General features: G+C 43.3%; 1 protein-coding gene across 2 annotated transcripts in view; it reads right to left on the bottom strand.

The window, feature by feature from the left end:
• The window catches only part of TUBGCP4 (tubulin gamma complex associated protein 4), a 42,695-nt gene extending 21,459 nt beyond the window's left edge, over positions 1 to 21,236 (bottom strand). Inside the window, exons 1-9 of one of the 2 annotated variants that reach the window (XR_001297045.2) lie at positions 20,943 to 21,044; positions 12,507 to 12,635; positions 8,869 to 8,991; positions 8,429 to 8,482; positions 7,953 to 8,009; positions 5,086 to 5,165; positions 3,481 to 3,682; positions 939 to 1,104; positions 625 to 749 (exon numbers count right to left, since the gene is read on the bottom strand). Coding sequence is in view for 1 of the 2 variants with exons in the window: in XM_005695301.3 (XP_005695358.1) it covers positions 625 to 749; positions 939 to 1,104; positions 3,481 to 3,682; positions 5,086 to 5,165; positions 7,953 to 8,009; positions 8,429 to 8,482; positions 8,869 to 8,991; positions 12,507 to 12,635; positions 20,943 to 21,020 (1,014 nt within the window). In the remaining variant the exon portion in view is untranslated. Of the gene's footprint in view, positions 1 to 624; positions 750 to 938; positions 1,105 to 3,480; positions 3,683 to 5,085; positions 5,166 to 7,952; positions 8,010 to 8,428; positions 8,483 to 8,868; positions 8,992 to 12,506; positions 12,636 to 20,942 lie in introns of both variants that reach the window. The other variant, XM_005695301.3, reaches the window with a different exon arrangement.

Genomic DNA, 22,077 nt, shown 5'->3' with positions numbered 1-22,077 from the left:
AAGGCACTAAACTTAGTCAGAAACAGTGGGTCCCCTGGAGTCACTGCCAACTACACAATGGACTCAAAAGGCTGTCTATCTGAAATAAACCAAAATCTTCCTTTATTACTAATTAACTGACTAGCTAACAATCAAACTCCTGTCAGGTGGGAAAAGGCTAAGGCAGTTCCGCCTCTATTATTAGAACGGAATGCTTTTATTTTCTACTTCCTGCCCTTCAACTCTCTCAAACACTTCCCTGCAAGTTAAGTTCTAATCACACCAAGAGGAAATAAATCAAGTACTCAATTTCTAGGAAACTAGTCTATTTTCTTCCAAAGAAAATATACTACGAGGGGCCTCCCTGGTGGCCCAGTGGTTAAGAATCTGCCTGCCAATGCAAGGAACGAAGATGCCACTGGCATCGGGGCAACGAAGCCCCTGACTAGCTGTGTGCCCCTAGGTAGCCACAACTATTGAAGCCCAAGAGCCCCAGAGCCTGGGCTCCACAAGAAAGTACTCCCTGCTCACCGCAGCTAGAGAAAGCCCGAGTGCAGCAACGAAGAACTCATGCATCACGACGACGACCGAGTGCAGTCAATTAAATAAATAAAATAAACTATATGTATATTGAGAAAGACGAACCTCAGCCACCGTACTGCGAATACGATCCACCACCTGCTCAAAGTCCACCAGGCTGAAGAGGGGCTGCTGCTTGAGACGATGCAACTCTGCTGCAAAAGTGTCCTCCTGGTTCTTCAGAATGGATCCTGTAGGACAGGAAAGCACTCACGGTCAGCAGGAGACAGGAAACCCGCACAGGCAAGGGGCTCTCTTTCTGGGGCTGCTGGGAACATGAAGGTCCCTAGCCACCCACTCTGCCCAGGCTGACTTTGGGGCCAGCATGATGTCAAATATGCCTTTGAGGATGGGGTTACCCCAGGCAAGGATATTCCTACCTTTTCTGGTCAGGTTTACATTTTGATTTTCGAACATCTGGACAGATTCTCCCACAAAGAGGATTTTTTCAGCAACCCTCACTGGAATGTAGGATGGCAAAATCTCCACTCGCAGAGAAAACTGTTTGAGAGATGGCGCCAGCATGTTCTCCTCCTCTATCAGGCGCTGGGCAAGGAAAAAACCCACATCAGAGATAACGTATGAAGTGAGAAAGGGGAAACAAGGGAATATCCGGCAGCTCTCCCAACCCACGATTTACAGTTTCTGGAAGCAGGGACTTTAAATCTGAACTTGCATAATTATTAAATCACCAGCGCTAGAGAAAGACATTCCATTTTTAGACAGAAAGATAGCACGGTGGAAATAACAGTGGTTTTATTAACATTAGGATTTTCATTCTCACTCTGCCTTGACCACTGTGTAAAAACTTGTGCAGTAGGTCTGGAACTCAGTTTTCTTGTTTGTACCGTGGAATAACCGATCTGTTTTGTTTCCAGGTCTGCATATCTATAATTTACTATCTTGGGCATGTCTGCTCTGCCCAGCTCTTTACAGAGGCCTGAGTCATATTGCCATGTGGTTCTCATAACCTGACTCCTGGGCCAGCACCATTGGCCTCACATGGGAGCTTGTTAGAAATGCAAAATTTCAAGCCTGTCCCCAGAGCTACAGAAAACCTGGGGGGTGAGGTCCAGCAGTCCATGTTTTAATAAGCTCTCCAGGCGATTCTGGGCACTCTACAGTCTGACAACCACTAATCTAGACCGTGAAGCCCCAGATTCTTGCCGTCTAGCCAACCAGGTCCCTGACTTGCTGCTAATTTGACCCTTATCCAGGGTATAGATAAGGAACCCCAAGATTAAAAACTTTCATATGCTGATAACTCCTAAAACTTTTATCTTTAACCCAGACTGCTCTCATCAGCTCCAGGCTCAGCCCACTGGTTATTTCCTACAAGCATCTCAGTGTGTCCAGAGTTAGATACATCTTCTCCCCCCACCCTCTCCCATCAGCAGCCCACATTCCTTATCATCACCATTCGCCTGTCACTAAAGGCAGAGACTTGGGCATCATCCTTGATGCTTCCCTCTGGGCCCTTAGCCAATCAATCACCACGACCTGCCTGTTCCACCTCCTAAATATCACTGAAGCCTCTTTCTTCTTCACCATATTTACTGTTCCCATCCTTGGTGCAGGCCACCATTATTTTTCAGCTAATGTCCCCAAAAGGCTTCACCGATGGCTCAAACAGTAAAGAATCTGCTTGCAATGCAAGAGACGCTGGAGCCTTGGGTTTGATCCCTGGGTCAGGAAACTCCCCTGGAGGAGGAAATGGCAACTCACTCCAGTATTCTTGTCTGGAGAATCCCATGGACAGAGAAGCCTTGCAGGCTACAGTCCATGGGGGTCACAAAGAGTAGGACACGACTGAAGCAACTGAGCATATATAATGTCCCAAATAGTCTCCTAACTATTGTACTTGCGGCTAATCTTAATTTTTTAAAAAACGTTTTCCTGCAGTTTCTAGAGTGATCTATCATAAAGTCATAACATACAGAGGTGTGTTAACCTGTTGCCTAAAATTCTTTGTGGTTCCCAGCTCTTTCCAAGCTCAAGTCCAAATTCCTTCCCATTATTTACAAGGGCTTTCATGATCTTACCTCTGCTCATCTCAAAAGCTTCACTGACTGCCACTTCCCACGTCCCCTCCAGCTGTCCCTTACACTCTATATTTCAGTCTTTACTTACTTGATCATCTCAACTGAATTACTAATGGTTCTCCAAATGATCCATGTCCGTCATGGCCTCTGTACCGTACACAGTCCTTCCCTCTGCCTGGAATTTTTTTTTTTTGGGGGCCGTGTGGCATATGGGATCCAAGCTCCCGGACTAGGGATCAAACCTCCACCCCCTGCATTGGAAGCTCAGTCTTAACAACTGAACCACCAGGAAAGTCATTCTCCCAAACTCTTTGCACTTAAGATATATATTCCACTCTAGTTCATGTCCCCAGAATACCCAGACTCACTGGTCCAGAGCACTTAGTATATTGTAATATGTCTTCCACTAACTGTAAGCTAATTAAGGACAGGGACTACTACCTTTTATTTGTTTATGCATTGTGGCACCTGGAACAGTTGTGCCTGGCATATAACAGGCATTCAATAAAATGTAATAGGATAAATGAATGGATAAGAACAACACAGGACTTTGGGGAGCCTAATCAAAACTAACCTGTAATGTAAAAGCTCTGGGTACCCACAAGACTACCTAAAGGGATAAGACTTATTATTACTCTCCTCAATGCATATACCAGGAAAAGGGGAAACAAAAGGAATCTTACAAATTTATTTCTACTTTAGAGTCTCACTGTTGGGCATTAAGCTTGAGTATTAAGCTAAGCCAACTGTCTACATCTACAGAATTTATGGAACATGCCCAGGCCTTGAGGAGCTGGGGGCAAGTCACCGGAAGGTCGTCTAGATGTCGACTTGCCCAGCTTCTGCCAGGAGTGGGCTAGGCTTCTTGCTGGGCTCTCACCAAGTCCTGGAGTTCTCTCAGTTGTTTTCCTGTCAGTCCCCCAATGCCCAGATCCTCCTCATCCTCTTCTGGCTGGGCGCTGACATTCCCGGAAGATGGACCCTGTTTGATAAAGAACTCTTCGTGCTGATCCAAGAGGAGTCCATGTAACATCCAGGCTGAGAGCTGCTTATACATGACCCCGTGACACACGGCCAGGATCCTGAGTGGAGAGGACAGCAAGAGCCTTAGAAGTTCACTCAGAGGACAACAGCGCAGAGGGTGTGCTTTAAACTGGATAAACAGAGGCCTGAGAGTTTGGTCAGTCAGGAGGGAAAGGCCCAATTAAGGTAAAAATTATTGTGCTATTTTAACTTCAATCTCTGCAGATGAACTAAGTGGTTAGATTTCCAAACCTGTAGTCTGAAATGCTCAGTAAAGGTTCTGATCATCTTTTAGAAGAAGCACACTTCTTCCCTCCTTTTGAGTAAAATAAGTTTCAAACTGGATGATTCCTGTTAAAATTAAATGGACTTATAGGAGTCTCTTTTTGGCTAACACAGTATTAACTTTTTGCTTTTGTTGGAATCACATAAGGAGAGTAGATCCAGTATGTCAGAGGCAGATATACCTGAAAAAGTATTATCCAACAAAATGCAGAAAGGTTGTTGGAGAATGGGATAGTTACACAGTCTCAAGGGATCACACCTCAGAAAACATATCAATGACAAAGTGGAAAATGTTCCTCTAAAACAGATCTGGTGGGAAACACCTAACCCTAGTGACGAACCTTTACACCAGAATGGGACAGACTTGCTCTGTGTGCATTCTGATATGCTCTAACACGAAATAATATGACCTAGGCAGTATCCTTGCCAAAAATGTTCAATCTGAATCTACTCATGAGGAAATAATCAGAAAAATCCAGACTGCAGAGTATTCTCCAAGAAGCCTTTGATCATATTTCACATTTAATAGTTGCAATCATAAGATACATATAATTTTGTGTCCTTTTTTCAGTTAGTATTATAAAAATATTTTTACATGTTTCAGAATTTGTAATTTTAATTGCTTTATAGTCTATCAAGTGAATATATCTTTATTCAGCATTCTATTACTGGTAATTTTCTAAAAATCACCTGATTAACAAGCTCAGGTGTGGTAAATATGGGTTTCCTATGCATATCAAGATGTCTTTATTGCTCTTAATATAGCAGACAACATTGCAATGAATAATGATTGTGTATATGGTTATTTTCTTCTTTTGGATAATTTTGTTACAGTTAAATTCTTAAGAGGATTATAAAGCTACTCAAAATACACATGTTTAGACACAGCTAAGCATAATCTGGAATATTTCATGGAAATTCTCCAAGGATAATGAGATTCAAAAATGAAGGATTGCCTCAAGATCATCTAGGCAGCTAGGTCCTAGCCTGGACGCTCAACACCCTAGAATCCCCTTTTCTGTGGTTTCTGAGTCACTGTAAGGCTGACACGGGCTCCTGTACTCACAGGACAACTGTCCACAGAGGGAAACCCGAGATAACCTAGAAACAGCACGTGGGCCAAGTCAGGCCACTTGGCCACCCCCTCCCCCACTACGCCAGTGAAGCCATGACTTACCTTTCTAGTGCGCTGCGGACAGGAGGCAACCCCCCACAGCTGTGTTTGTATACTGTTTCCAGGACTTGACAACCATGAACCTGTGGAAAATACAGCCTTGTCAAGCTGAATTCCATTTTAATAGTTCAGGTAACACAATCTCATATTCTATATTCAATCCAGAGGGCAAAATCCACAGAGAGTGAGGATAAACTCTTAGGATCTATGCACAGTTCCACTTCTGACTCCAATTCCAGTGTGTGTCGGGGGGTGGTGTGTTCCCCCACACCACCAAGCAACTCTCTGACACCAGCTGGGGGTCCTGCAATCTAACTCAATCCCTGGGTTCCACTAATTTGCTAAAGCAGCTCACAGAACTCAGGAAACCCATTTATCCACTAGATTATCAATTTATTAGGAAGGATACGCCAGGATACGAATCAACACCCAGATGAAAGGATACATACAGCGAGGTCCCAAACAAACGAGCTTCTGCGGGGCACAGTGACACACACAAGCACTCTGATTCACCAATCTGGAAGCTCTCCAAACTCCATCCTTTCGGGTTTCTATGGAGCCTTCCCAGCTCTCTGCCCTCTGCCCACTTTTCTTGCCAAAGGTCAGGTGGGAAACGTGGGACTGCAAGTTCTAACCTTCCAATCACAGGGTTGGTTCCCCTGGCAACCAGCCCATATTTCAGTGTTTTCCCAAAATCACCTGGTTAACAAGCTCAGGTGTGGTAAATAGGGGTTTGCTATGCATATCAAGATGTCTTTATTGCTCTTATTACTTAGGAAATTCTGAGTGTTAGGAGCTCTGCGCCAGAAATGGTACAAAGACCAAATCTATTTTTCTTATTATAAATCACATCATCACAATAGTTGTTCTTAAGTACGGACCCTCCACCTCCCTGTCCTTTCCTAGCCCACACCATCCCCCAGCAGCATCTGCATCATCTGGAAACTTTTAAGAGCTACAAATTCTTGGACCTTGTTCCAGACCTGCTGAATCAGGATCTCTGGGGTGCGGCCCAGCAATCTGTTTTTAACAATCAGCTCCAGGTGATTCTAATGCACAATGAAGTTTGAGAACTACTGCACTATGGAAACCAGAATCATTTCGAAATTCCAAGAAAATAAGTAAAAGAAAGCTCTTTACTTCAGATTAAGGCCTAATTCAGACTACTTATAAGGTACACACTTTTCTAAAAACCTGCTTCCTCTCTCAATGTCCTTTTGCCTCTATTTTTTTTAAACAGCTTTACTGAGGTATACGTTATACACCATAAAATTCATCTAATTTAAGTGTACTTTCAACAACTTTTAGTAAATTTACAGCACTGTGCAACCATCAACATGATCCAGGGCTATAACATTCCCAGCACTCTAAAAGGACCCCCTGTGCCTCTGTGCACTCCCGTTCTCACCCACAGCCTCATTTATTTAGAGCCTCAGCACTCAGCCTCCTACCCCCTCCCCGGCAGGAAGGAAGGTTCGCCCATCTGCAATCCCTCTACTCGTTTTCCACTCTCCTTCCTGGGGCCAGTGGAAGCTCAGGGTCAACTGAGATGTGCAGCCAGGCATGGACTCTTGCGCTAACCCCACTTACCTAGAAGGTCCCCTCTAGCTTTGGGAGACAGTTTAGTAGAGTAGTTAAGAGCACAGCCCTGGGTTTATATCCTAGTTGTATCGTTTATTACCTTCTGTATGATCCTAAGGGGCTTCCCAGGTGGTGCAGAGGTAAAGAATCTGACGGCCAATGTAGGAAAAGCAAGAGACAGGTTTGATCCCTGGGTTGGGAAGGTCCCCTGGTGGAGGAAATGGCAACCCACTCCAGTATTCGTGCCTGGGAAATTTCATGGACAGAGGAGCCTGGCAGGCTACAGTCCATGGGGTTACGAAGAGTTGGACGTGACTGAGCAACTGAGCATGCATGCACGCATGCACGTGTGACTAATTACATTCCTTAGCCTACTTGATTCCTTAGGAGACTGACCTTGATAATACATGTGAAGCACATGTGAAGCACAGTGCCTGGTATACAACAAGTGCACAACAAAGCTTGATGTTATCTGATGAGGGCAACTAGCTTTGCAGGGTCAGAGGGCACCGTCCCCACTGACTTTGCTGCCACAGAATGAATGCAGCAGAGTGTAAGTTTCTAGACGCATACAGCAAAAAAAAAAAAAGAGAAGTAGCAATCTGGCAAACTGACTAGTTAACTAGTTATATTCAAGGCACAAATATACCAGCTTAAAAACAGGAATTAACTAAACATATTTAATCCACTTGTCCTTTCTGATCCAATTATGAACCAGCAGATTCTCTAATGTAAAATCTCAAAGCATCTCAGAATTATTAATACTACTCAGAAAAGACATTCTCTGGACACTGGAGACCCTCTTCTCATGCATATGATAAAAGCTTGTGATAAGAGGCATATTTAACTAATGAACAGCTGGGTTTCACCCAATGACTAAACAATGCTCAGAAAGCTGCCGACACCCTAATAATAAACCTATTACCTTCTTTCTAAGGATTAACTTTCTACATCTCCTCAAGTTCCATATCCAAAAATTCTGAATCCTTAGTGTACAAAACTCTCACTTTCAAGTATCCATAGCTTTATCCTCTACCCAGCAGCATTCTTGGGGACATCTGTTACTATTTCCCCCAGCTTTTGGACCAGGAGGTGCTTAAGGGCAGGGTCATAACTTACTTTTGCTTTGCTGATACTTAGCATGATACCCAAGCAGATATTGCTGAATGAATGAATGAATTAATTAATAAAAACTACTGAAAACTAGGGTCTTCAAAAAGGAATGTAAAGGAAAATGAATTATGATTATGTCCTTGGTGCTCACCCCAGCAAAAGGAATAAGGACTCACCTTTTGACTTTTAATTTGTTCTACTACAACCATCACAGAGGGGAAAAGGAGCTGGAACTACAAAGTAGAGAATGATTAGGATGGTATATATCCAAGCACAAGGAAAAAAAATTAACTCAGGAAATGCCTTTGTTTCTAACCAGTCCCATTTATTATAAAGATGGCAATACCACAGAAGAGCCAAGATCCTAAGGCAATCTGATGTGGGGGTTGGCTGTAGATAGAAAGAGATCGGCAGACACAAGCAGTTTCCATGTCTGAGGCACATAATTGTTAATACTGAGGCCAATGGAGAGCATTAACATCAGACAGTAAGTTTTCATTAAATGTGGAACTCTTCAAACAGTTCTGATCTAGGAAAACATATGAAATAACAAATGCTGGGCTCTGAAACCAGAATGAAAAAAGTTCTCAAAAATAGTATCCTGAGTTAGAGTATTCCAATGATATCAACAGATTCCAAAGCATTTTGTTACCTGATCTAAGGAGTAATTGACATGTGATATGGAGAGATGGGGGTCAGCCAGGAACTGCAACAAAAAACACTGTGATTAGGGCTCCATATATAATATCTTGAGTCTATTTCATCTGTGAAAACTAGAAGGGAATCTGAGAGGAGGCTTAGGGTTCATTTTAGGGTACTGAGAATTGATCATTTACAGAAGATAATTAATTCTGATTTTTCGACGATAACAAAACCAAAGCTAGGGCTCTTCTAAACTCACTCAGGAACCTCGGCCGTGATCCACCTGCCACTCTGACCATGGCTTGGACAGTCACAGAGAGCAAACTTACCCTCCAGCCACGCAGCAAATAGCTCACTCTTAGCGACCTGATCATATCAGAGGGCATTTCAGATCACGAATGTGCCCTCATCTGCAGCCCCAGAGGTGTGGCTTCCCACGTCTCTTCTCACCTCTTGTTCCAAATCAAGTAGAGCTTGGCGGTAAGGCTGCAAAACTGAATCCAGCCCCGTGCAGAAGGCCCTGAGGTAGATTCCATGTGACCCACCTTGGCCCTGCTGAGATGGATGGTGATCCTGAAATCAACAAAGAGAGGTCAGCTTTTCAGCTCACAGCCTGAAACCCGAGGAAGACATTATCCTTTATTAATGGCATTATTTTTGCTTAAATAATTTCCGATCAAAGTAGTGTTTCCATGAGAGGAAAATCTGACTGAAGAGACAGATTTTGAGTCCTGACCTTTTAAAATGTGATAATGTTTTAATTTTCCAAGTGGCTGAGATTTTACAAACTGGGTATTCTTCCACACTGACCCTTAGAGATTTTTCAGTAACTCAGTTCTAACCTTGTAACTTCTGGCTTAAATTCCTTTGGTGGCTTCCTCTTACCCAAGAATAATATCTAAACTCCTCTACACAGCATACAGTGACTTCTGTATTCTGGCCCTTACCCTCTCTCCAAAATTATCTTTCACTGCTTTCAACTTCACATCATCATTTCCAAATTAATCAACATTCCCCGAATGTGCCTTATTTCTATCGCGCACCTCCATGAATCTGAGTGTCTTCTGCTTATAACTGTGTGCCCATGCTTGTGACAAAACCTACTCTTCCTGCGGGACCCAACTCAAGCATCTTTTCCCTGCAAAGCCCTTTCTAACTCTCCCCAGAGAATTAATAGCTCCCCTCTGTTGCTTTTATAACATCTCTATTCAGTGCTGGAATTGAACTTTTGATTATTTGTTCCCTCACTAGACCAACAGCTTCAAGAAGCAAGGGCTCACACTTTGCCCATCTTTGCATTTCATTTCCTAGCACAGTTCTTTGAAGAGAGGGTGACTATTTACTGAATAAATAAAATGACCTCAGTTCTCCTCCTAACAACCCTTCTCCTATCTCACGTGGCAATTCATTAGCAAATCTGATAGTCAACACGGGAAGTTAGAAGATGCTCACCAAGAGGCTATTCACAAATATGGCTTATCTTTCAAGAAAGCTGCAGTTTTTCTATAAAAGCATTCTTCTTCTTTTACATGGGGGAATTGCAACTAACAGCTGACTAGAGGCCATGATGACTAGCCTTTCTGGGTGGTCAGGCTCTGGCAGCAGTAGATACCATAGGAGAATTAAGCAAAAAATGTGGTAGGAAGCTTGGGCTCAGGGGTTATAAGGCACAGTGTAGCCAGAGGATGCCACAAAGGATACTAGCAGTTCCTGGAGATAAATGTTCACAGCTCTAATAAGAACATGGGCATAGGGTGAAACAGACCAGACTGGCTTACAAGCAGGCAGTTGTTTTTTTTTTTCTATCTTGTATCATTCCAGAGAACAGAATGTCTTCATTTATCACAAAATGAAAGAGAAATTGCTTTTTATTTTTCAAAAATAAATAAATAAATAAATAAATGGTACTGCAAATAGCTTTAGCAACTGGAGAAGTAGGAATTCACATATAAAATCCATGCAGTCACATGAATATAGAAGAGGTTAGCTTTTCTTAAAGTGATCTATTGTTGTTGTTAGTCACTAAGTCATGTCTGACTCTTTTGCGACCCCATGGATTGTAGCCTGCAAGGCTCCTCTGTCCATGGGATTTCCCGGGTCAAAAATATTGAAGCAGGCCACCATTTCCTCTCTAGGGGATCTACCCAACCCAGGGATGGAATCTGCGTCTCCTGCATTGTGAGTTGAGTTCAATCACTCAGTCATGTCCAACTCTTTGTAACCCCATGGACTGCAGCATGCCAGGCCTCCCTGTCCATCACCAACGCCTGGAGTTTACTCAAACTCATGCCCCTCCGAGTCGGTGATGCCATCCAACCATCTCATCCTCTGTCATCCCCTTCTCCTCCCACCTTCAATCTTTCCCAGCATCAGGGTCTTTTCAAATGAGTCAGTTCTTTGCATCAGGTGGCCAAAGTGTTGGCGCTTCTGCTTTAGCATCAGTCCTTCCAATGAATATTCAGGACTGATTTCCCTTAGGATGGACAGGTTGGATCTCTTTGCTGTCCAAGGAACTCTCAAGTCTTCTCCAACACCACAGTTCGAAAGCATCAATTCTTTGGTGCTCAGCTTTCTTCACAGTCCAACTCTCACATCCATACATGACCACAGGAAAAACCATAGCCTTGACTAGACAGACCTTTGTTGGCAAAGTAATGTCTCTGCTTTTTAATACGTTATCTAGCTTGGTCATAACGTTTCTTCCAAGGAGCAAGTGTCTTTTAATTTTATGGCTGCAGTCACCATCTTCAGTGATTTTGGAGCCCCCCAAAATAAAGTCTGTCACTGTTTCCATTGTTTCCCCATCTACTTGCCATGAAGTGATGGGACCGGATGCCATGATCTTAGTTTTCTGAATGCTGAGTTTTAAGCCAACTTTTTCACTCTCCTGCATTATAGGCAGATTGTTTATTGCTGAGCCACTACAGAAACCCCAAAGTTACAAACACTTAAAATTAGAGCCCTTTTCATCTATATCAGGATATACACAGGTTTCAAATTTAATTGTTGTCTTATTTTTATTATGTCTTCATAGCAAACTAGCATTGATTAGATTTTGAATTCAAGTTTAGCTTATGTACTTTCTCTCAACAAAATCTCTTTGATAGAACCAGAATCCCTGTCCCAGAAATGAACATTTACAGGCATTATCCTCCAACATCTTTGCCCCATAGAAAACCACCAAGGGCCTGACAAGTGCTTACAGAAGAAGAGGCAGATGGTACTGACTGCATTTGTTTCAGAAAAGCACCCTTCCTTTCCCATTCTAGAAGAGAAGCCGTTCTCTTCGACCAGAATCAATCTTTCCACTGGGAAACAGTCATCACTGAATCAGTCACACAATGCAGCAATCTTGTTACTCATCACTGACAGAACTGCAGACTGTTAAAAATAAGAGAGAACTTTAAAACTTCTCTTAAAGATTATTTGTGGGTCTGCTGTACACTAGGCACTTCACATGAACTACCTTGTTGAATCCCCACAACCCAGTGAGATAGGTACCATCTATTATCCCCATTTTATAGGTGAGGAAACTGAGCCTCAGGTTGCTGCTGAGCAGTCTATGGTCAGTAAGGGATGGAAAGGACATGAATCTTTGGCTTCTACACTATAAAGCATTGACTTCCAATTCATATTAATGAACAATATTTATTAAGTTTCACCACATGCCAAGAACCTTCTCCAGTTTAACTTTATTTACAAATAAAAAAACTGAAGCCTGAAGATTTGAATTGCCTGCCTCGATGTGACTACTGTAGTTAGAAGAAGCAAAGCAACAAAGGAATTGGAAATGATGCTTTGTGTTTTCACCTCTGGAATTGGAACTCTGATCCAATTCAAACTGATTTAATTTAGGTTCCTAAAACTTGGGCAAAGCATACTTTCTCAATCTGCCTAAATTGGTCCCCACGTATATTTTCCCCTTGTTGGCGGTAGAGTCACCTTACCCTTCTCTTGAATAATTCCAGTGGTGAGACATTCATTACTTCTTAACACTTATGTCACATGAATTACCAATGGAAATCACTGAAAGTTTGACTTAGCCCCTGCCCACAGGAGGTGTAGATTCTCAGAAAACAGAAACCTACCTGCTGCTGCACATGGCCCGTGTACTGTTCAATGAACTCGGTGAAGCGAATGTAGTCCGTGCCCAGCCGGCAGAGGCGATTCAAGACACTGGTTTCACTGGGATGAAGAAACGGGAAGTCCTGTGACACCTGGAGGAGGAGAACAATGCTGAGAACGCTGATGCCTGCTACTCACTGCTCGCTGCAACTGCTGTCTCCCTTCACAGATGCCTGTTTAAGAGCGATAAGTTCTGGATAACAAAAGGGGGGTAACGCATGGTGAAGATTTGAACAATACAAAATGGTGTACATGAAAAATAAGTCAATCTCCTCAGAGGCAGCCACTACCACCTATTTCTTTTTTTGCTAATTGAAGTATAAATATTATATTGGTTTCAGATGTACCATGTAGTGATTCAGTATTTTGAAAGACTACACACTGTACAAAGTTATTACAAAAGGCTGACTATATTCCTGTGCTGTACATTACAAGCCTGTGACTTATTTATAATTGGTAGTTTGTACTTAATACCCTTCACCTATCTCATCCCTCACCCTACCCCTCTTCCTTTTGGAAATGGCCTTTTGTTCTCTGTATCTACGCATCTGTTTCTGTCTTGCTATGTTGGTTCATTTTGTTTTCTATATTCCATATGTAAGTGATTTCATACAGTATTTGTCTTTGCCTGATTTCACTACGCATAATACCCCAGGCTCATCCACGCTGTCACAAACGGCAAGATTTCATTCTTTTTCGTGGCTGAGCATGTTACCTATTTCTCATGAAATGTTTCTTCCTGGGATGATCTATAAGGATACTAGGGGTTTTTGACCTGGTTGCAACAAAGTCTCTTGAGCAATACTGCTCTAACTTGGATCTGCACACTCCAGAGGTTTCTCAAACATACTCAGAGGATTTAAAAATTCTCTCTGAAATTTTAAATTTTGTTTTCATTTCAGTAAAAATGTAAAGCTTAAAAGAAAAGAACAAAAAAGGAAAGTTAATGTAGCATATTATAATCTACAAGAGCACCTTAAAACTTGACATATAATTTACAGTCCATATTTTCATTCATATTTTTAATTTAAATCATGGCCAAATGATAACTTAGTATGGTATACAAAGATTTCACAGCAGTTCAAGCAGAAAAATAGTAGTGAGAGAATATATTCATTCAATCAACCTAAAAAGAAATTCATGGCAAAATATGCACAAAAGTTATCAGTTCAGCCATTATCCAGTGTACAGTCTGGTGGCATTACCTGCATTCACACTGTTGGGCAGCCATCACCACCAGCATCTCCAGAACTTTCATCCTTCCAGATGAAAACTCTGTGCCTATGACTCTCCATTGTTCCTTAACCCGCAGACCCTGCCAAGTGCCCTTCCGATTCTGTCTCCATGAATCTGACTGCTTTACAATCTTGATTCTTTTGTGACTAGCTTATTTCACTTAGCATAGTGTTGTCAAGGTTCATCTACGTTGTAGCACATGTTGGAATCTCTCTCCTTTTTAAGCTGGAATCATATTTCACTGTGGGCTTCCCAGGTGGCTCAGTGTTAAAGGATCCGCCTGCCAATGCTGAGATGCAGGTTGCATCCCTGGGCTGGGAAGATTCCCTAGAGGAGGGAATGGCAACCCACTCCAGTATTCTTGCCTGGGAAGTCCCATGGATAGGGGAGCCTGGTGAGCTACAGTCCACGGGGTCGCAAAAAGAGTCAAACACAACTCAGACTAAACAACAACATTCCATTGATATGTGTTGCACTTTGTTTAATCACTTCCTTTGTCTACGGACAAACTGCTTCTACCTTTTGGCTATTGTGAATAATGCTGCTATGTACATGGTGTAGAAATATCTACCAGAGTCTCTGCTTTCACTTCTTTTGGTTATATACCTAGGAATAAAACTGCTGGATCATTTGGTAATTCTCTGTTTAAGTTTTGGGGGAGTTGCCATATCTTTTTCCTCAGGGACCTCACCATTTTACATTTCCACCAGCAATGCACGAAGGTTCTAATTTCTCTACATTCCCACCAACACTTGTTATTTTCTGTTCTTTTGGTAATAACCATCCTAAAGGATATAAAATGATATTGCATTGTGCATTTTCCTAAAGAATCATGCTACTGATCATCTTTTCATTTGTTTATTGGCCATTGAATATTTTCTTTGGAGAATCAACCAACTTTTAGTGACCACCTACTTATCCCAGGCACTGTGCTAACTTTCCATAAATAAGGAGCAAAGTCAGATATATTTACTACTCACAAGGAACTCAGAATATTTCATATTCATAATGTATTATATTTTGTGGAAGCCATTTTTATATGATAGTAAATGTAATAAATAGGCAAAAAAGAACTTTTCTGTTATTGATTCCACAATAATTTGATTAAGAATCCATTTAAAGCAGACTTAATGACACAATGTTAACCATATCTTCAAGTTAATAACTTTAAGAGGCAGCATGACATAGTGCTTAAGAACCTGGTCTCTGGAGTCAGAATGCTTGGGTTTGAATCCCTGAGTCACCTCTTACTTCCTTGAAATCTTAGGCAAGCAATACCCCTCTGTGCCTCATCTTTCATACCTATAAAGTAGAGATAATAATTTTGAGAATTAAATATGTAAATCACATGTGCCAAGCACATAGCCAAGTGCTCAATACATGTCAACAATTTCTTATTATTCATTTCAGTCACTCAGTCGTGTCCAACTCTTTGCGACCCCATGAACCACAGCGCACCAGGCCTCCCTGTCCATCACCAACTCCCAGAGTCCACTCAAACCCATGTCCATTGAGTTGGTGAAGCCATCCATCTATCTCATCCTCTGTCGTCCCCTTCTCCTCCTGCCCTCAATCTTTCCTAGCATCAGGGTCTTTTCAAATGAGTAATATTTTTTATTATTAGGAGAGCTCTATTCAGTTATTAAGTGATATTACTATTAAAATTGGCATTTGTGCAATGTTGCAGGAATTTTAGAAAAGTTCAAGGTCTGGTTATTCTGAAACAGCAAATGATACCTTAAAGTTATTGGTACTGTTTAGTATAACCTACTTATATGAACAGAGTTACTGAAGTCAAAACAGGAAATAGCCAGATCTGCAGCAAAATCATTCTACTATTAAACTCAAGTGTTGACAATTTAGGTTTAGCAAAACAAAAGTATATGCTGCATTAGCTCAATGGTTCTCAATTGGGGCAATTTTGCCCCCGAGGGATAGGGTAATGTCTGGAGGTATTTTTGGTTGTCAGGGGTCCTTATCGGCATCTAGTGAGTACAGATCACAGATGCTGCTGAACATTCTATAATGCACAGGACAGTCCCCACAACAAAGAATTATCCAGTCCAAAATGTCAACAGTGCCAACACTGAGAGGCTGCGTCAGATTGTCAATGTGAATTTATCAATTTGGTAGCATTATTTACTTTGTAAAAATAATTGGGTTTACAGTTATTCAAGAACAATATGCTTGAGTTTATACTTAGCTTAATGTGTGAACATATTCTATATTACAATAAAATTATTTTTATCAACACAGAACATTCATGACAATTTTACCCTTTATCCAAATGTGAAAAACACTGTTCTGAAGAAAGTATGCAATATTTGCTGGTTTGGGTAAATTTTTTTCTTTCGTAAGTGTCTTTTTAATAAAAAAAAAAAATGTATTTGGCTGTGCTGGATCTTAGCTTCGACATGCAAACTCTTAGTTGTGGCATGTGGGATAGAGTTCCCTGACCATGGATTGAACCCAGGCTCCCTGCATGGACCATCAGGGAAGTCCCTCACAAATATCTTAATACCAGTATGTGGCAGAAACTGTTAGGTGCTTCTGCAACATCTGTGAAGACCACTAGGGCCTTTGCCCCCATCGGCAACCTATGTGAGAGAAAGACTATATATGTAGGTAACAACAATCAATCATATGAATTATGATGTCCTCCAAGGGAAATAAGTTGCTGTGATGGAAAATAAAGGCATTAGAAGTATACTTAAAGAGGTGGTTAAAGTTTTTCTTAGACGGTAACTTTAAAACTGAGAACTTAAAGAGGAAAATATCCAAATGAGGCTTTTTTTAAGAAAAACAGGAACACAGCTACTGTTCCCATCTTCTGTTGTCTCTTTCTGCCTCATAGTCGAGCGCACGCAATCGCTTCCTGAGCCTTTTCCTTCTACATGCCTGCACTGTGCTAGTTTTACAGGTGCAAATAAACAATAGAAGGAATCTGTTTGACTTATAAGTTGTAAAAACCAAGAATGTAATTCTTCTGCTCCTCCACAGCTCATACTACCGATTCTCACACAAACAGGCATGACTTTGTGATCAGACAGAGCTAGATTCAAATCTTGCCTTTTTAAGACTAGCCACCATAAAGTCCTCTGAGTTCCAGTTTGCTCTTTTGTAAACTGGGGCCAACAATACATAAGTTACTAAGTTATGGAAATGATTAGATAATATTACTGGAAGCAGAAGTAGAAAAGAGTGGTTCAAACACTGAAGTCAGTCAGACCTGGGTTCAAGATCCTAAACTTATTATTCTCTATTAATCCCTGACACCGGGAATTAATCTCTGATATGAAGATAGGTGGTTGTGAAGATCAAAGCATACAGGTAAACCATATATATAGTGTATACATAACCCCCTTGAACATCCCTGGATACACGAAAGGCCTCCCCTGCTCCAACTTCTCTGAGTGCAGAAAATTTTCCGGCAAGGAATAATAAGGAACACACCCACTTTTTCATTCAACAAAACTGGCTGAATCCTTATTGTAAAGTGAAAATGAAGTCTCAGTCGTGCCCGGCTCTACGACCCCGTGGACTGCAGCCTACCAGTCTCCATCCACGGGATTCTCCAGGCAAGAATACTGGAGTGGGTTGCCATTTCCTTCTCCATATTGTGTATTGCCATGCCTGCGGGGCAACCCAAGACGGGCAGGTCATGGTGGAGAGGTCTGACAGAGCGTGTTCCACTGGAGAAGGGAATGGCAAGCCACTTCAGTATTCCTGCCATGAGAACCCCATGAACAGTATAAAAAGGCAAAATGATAGGATACCAAAAGAGGAACTCCCCAGGTCATTAGGTGCCCAATATGCTACTGGAGATCAGTGGAGAAATAACTCCAGATAGAATGAAGGGATGGAGCGAAAGCAAAAACAATACCCAGTTGTGGATGTGACTGGTGATAGAAGCAAGATCCGATGCTGTAAAGAGCAATATTGCATAGGAACCTGGAATGTCAGGTCCATGAATCAAGGCAAATTGGCCAAGAGATGGCAAGGGTGAACGTCGACATTCTAGGAATCAGCGAACTAAAATGGACTGGAATGGGTGAATTTAACTCAGATGACCATCATATCTACTACTGCAGGCAGGAATCCCTCAGAAGAAATGGAGTAGCCCTCATGGTCAATAAAAGAGTCCGAAATGCAGTACCTGGATGCAATCTCAAAAACGACAGAATGATCTCTGTTCGTCTCCAAGGCAAACCATTCAATATCACAGTTATCCAAGTCTATACCAACCAGCAATGCTAAAGAAGCTGAAGTTGAACGGTTTTATGAAGACCTACAAGACCTTTTAGAACTAACACCCAAAAAAGATATCCTTTTCATTCTAGGAGACTGGAATGCAAAAGTAGGAAGTCAAGAAACACCTGGAGTAACAGGCAAATTTGGCCATGGAATGCGGAATGAAGCAGGGCAAAGACTAATAGAGTTTTGCCAAGAAAATGCACTGGTCATAGCAAACACCCTCTTCCAACAACACAAGAGAAGACTCTACACATGGACATCACCAGATGGTCGACACCGAAATCAGATTGATTATATTCTATGCAGCCAAAGATGGAGAAGCTCTATACAGTCAACAAAAACAAGACCAGGAGCTGACTGTGGCTCAGATCATGAACTCCTTATTGCCAAATTCAGACTTAAATTGAAAGTAGGGAAAACGCAAGACCATTCAGGTATGACCTAAATCAAATCCCTTATGATTATACAGTGGAAATGAGAAATAGATTTAAGGGCCTAGATCTGATAGATAGAGTGCCTGATGAACTATGGAATGAGGTTCGTGACTCTGTACAGGAAACAGGGATCAAGACCATCCCCATGGAAAAGAAATACAAAAAAGCAAAATGGCTGTCTGGGGAGCCCTTACAAATAGCTGTGAAAAGAAGAGAGGCGAAAAGCAAAGGAGAAAAGGAAAGATATAAGCATCTGAATGCAGAGTTCCAAAGAATAGCAAGAAGAGGTAAGAAAGCCTTCTTCAGCGATCAATGCAAAGAAATAGAGGATAACAACAGATTGGGAAAGACTAGAAATCTATTCAAGAAAATTAGAGATACCAAGGGAACATTTCATGCAAGGATGGGCTCGATAAAGGACAGAAATGGTCTGGACCTAACAGAAGCAGAAGATATTAAGAAGAGGTGGCAAGAATACACGGAAGAACTATACAAAAAAGATCTTCACGACCCAGATAATCATGATGATGTGATCACTCATCTAGAGCCAGACATCTTGGAATGTGAAGTCAAGTGGGCCTTAGAAAGCATCACTACAAACAAAGCTAGTGGAGATGATGGAATTCCAGTTGAGCTGTTTCCAATCCTGAAAGATGATGCTGTGAAAGTGCTGCACTCAATATGCCAGCAAATTTGGAAAACTCAGCAGTGGCCACAGGACTGGAAAAGGTCAGTTTTCATTCCAATTCCAAAGAAAGGAAATGCAAAAGAATGCTCAAACTACCACACAATTGCACTCATCTCACATGCTAGTAAAGTAATGCTCAAAATACTCAAAGCCAGGCTTCAGCAATATGTGAACCGTGAACTCCCTGATGTTCAAGCTGGTTTTAGAAAAGTCAGAGGAACCAGAGATCAAATTGCCAACATCCGCTGGATAATGGAAAAAGCAAGAGAGTTCCAGAAAAACATGTTTCTGCTTTATTGACTATGCCAAAGCCTTTGATTGTGTGGATCACAATAAACTGTGGAAAATTCTGAAAGAGATGGGAATACCAGACCACCTAACCTGCCTCTTGAGAAATCTGTATGCAGGTCAGGAAGCAACAGTTAGAACTGGACATGGAACAACAGACTGGTTCCAAACAGGAAAAGGAGTATGTCAAGGCTGTATATTGTCACCCTGCTTATTTAACTTATATGCAGAGTACATCATGACAAACGCTGGGCTGGAAGAAACACAAGCTGGAATCAAGATTGCTGGGAGAAATATCAATAACCTCAGATATGTAGATGACACCACCCTTATGGCAGAAAGTGAAGAGGAGCTAAAAAGCCTCTTGATGAAAGTGAAAGAGGAGAGTGAAAAAGTTGGCTTAAAGCTCAACATTCAGAAAACAAAGATCATGGCATCCGGTCCCATCACTCCATGGGAAATAGATGGGGAAACAGTGGAAAGAGTGTCAGACTTTATCTTTTGGGCTCCAAAATCACTGCGGATGGTGACTGCAGCTATGAAATTAAAAGACGCTTACTCCTTGGAAGAAAAGTTATGAGCAACCTAGAGAGTATATTCAAAAGCAGAGACATTACTTTGCCAACTAAGGTCCGTCTAGTCAAGGCTATGGTTTTTCCTGTGGTCATATATGGATGTGAGAGTTGGACTGTGAAGAAGGCTGAGCGCGGAAGAATTGATGCTTTTGAACTGTGGTGTTGGAGAAGACTCTTGAGAGTCCCTTGGACTGCAAGGAGATCCAACCAGTCCATTCTGAAGATCAACCCTGGGATTTCTTTGGAAGGAATGATGCTCAAGCTGAAACTCCAGTACTTTGGCCACCTCATGCGAAGAGTTGACTCATTGGAAAAGACTCTGATGCTGGGAGGGATTGGGGGCAGGAGGAGAAGGGGACGACCGAGGATGTGATGGCTGGATGGCATCACGGACTCGATGGACGTGAGTCTGAGTGAACTCCGGGAGATGGTGATGAACAGGGTGGCCTGGCGTGGTGCGATTCATGGGATCGCAGAGTCGGACACGACTGAGCGACTGAACTGAACTGATTGTATATTAGGCACTGTGTATTTGGTCTAGCTTTCAAAACTCAGTTTAAAACGTTGTGCAAGCATGAAGATGGGAGAAAGGGTCTCTCTCAGTTTTACAGCTAGTTCTCTAGCAACTCTCGCCCAGACACTTCAACCTTAGGCCTGGTCGGGATTCCCTCCTCCCCTAAGGCAGAACCAATACGGATCCACCCTTCGCTTTCCGCCTAGGCCCAACCCTCTCCAGGTGTCTAAACCATCCCTAAGCCCCTAGGGCACAGCCCTCAGGTTACCCGTCCAGGGATACGCCCCCCCTCCCCGCCTTGGTCCTTGCCAGCCCCGCCTTCTTGCTCCCTCAGACTCCTCCTCCCAAGGGCTGGCTCGGGTCCACCCATTCCGAGCTCGCCAGTTCCCGCGCTCCGAGCCGGACAGTACCTGGAGGCCACTCCGCTTGTTCCAGGTGAAAATGGACCCTGGGTACCCGCTCAGAGCCAAGAGCAGTTCGTGGATCATTCCCACGGCGGACCTCAAGTCCCTATATCCGTCGCGCCCTCCTCCAGGGCCTCAGCTGGCGACCAAGGAGGCGAGCGCTCCCTTCTCTATGCGCGCACAGGTCTCCGGGACGCACTGTTCCTCTTGACTTTACCCGCCGAGACAACTGCAGGGGAGACCGGACGGAAAGCAGCCGGCGCGCCGCGTCCCGGAAGTGCGCCGCGCTCGGCTGGGCCCCCTTGCCGGCTGCAGCCGGTGCCCCGCAAGAGTCGCGGGAGCTGCCCTTGCGCATGCGCCTTTGGCTCCCGAGGCACCCGCTCGGACTTCCGGTTTGGAAGCTGGACTGGGAGGCTGGCGAGCCCGGGCTGGAGCCAGACCCTGACTGGGTGAGGCTGGCCGGTGGGCAGAGATGCGAGCGGGTTGAGCGATAGCCTGAGTGGGAGAAGCTCTCAGGTGTGGGCCACAGGGTGCTCTCAGGGCGCCTTAGTCCGGTCGGAGGCCTCCGGAGGGATTCATGACGGCTCCGAGTGACCTGGCCGGAGGGAACGAAGACAAAGAGGCCGGAACCCCGCACCCGCCGCTCCTAGACCTGAGCTCCGCGCTCGCGAACCTCGCAGGCCTCGGAGCGCCTGCCCACCACCCGAACTCGTCCTCAGGAGACCCATGACTACTGCCCCTTCGGAATTCCTCTCTCCACCAACTCAGTGTGACTCTCCCCAAACCCACTCGGACCTCGCTTCAGGAGCCAAAATCAACTTCTCTCAGTGCGCGAGGTTTCCCGTCAGTAGTTCCCGGATGTTTACTGAGCGCTTACTTCTGCTGTGAGGGAAAACAGAGACCCAGTATTTAGCACTTGATTTTTGTTTGGGGTGGGAATTGGTAGTGGTGGAGTCTCAGGGAGCGGGGCGGGCTGTGAGGGCCTGGGGAAGGACAGTGGAGAGCAGCTTGCTACCCGCTGGACAGAGGCTTTGTTACCTTCAGCAGAATGGTGACCTGCCTTTAGAACCTTCCGAGCTCCAGGTCTCCCAAATGGTTCGAACTCACTGGTTAGGGGAGCTCAATGGGTCAGATTTGGGGG

This window comes from Capra hircus, chromosome 21 (genome assembly GCF_001704415.2).
Source record: "Capra hircus breed San Clemente chromosome 21, ASM170441v1, whole genome shotgun sequence".
Lineage (NCBI taxonomy): Eukaryota > Metazoa > Chordata > Mammalia > Artiodactyla > Bovidae > Capra > Capra hircus.
Note: the sequence above shows the minus strand (reverse complement) of the source record. Positions and strands in the feature narration are given on the sequence as shown.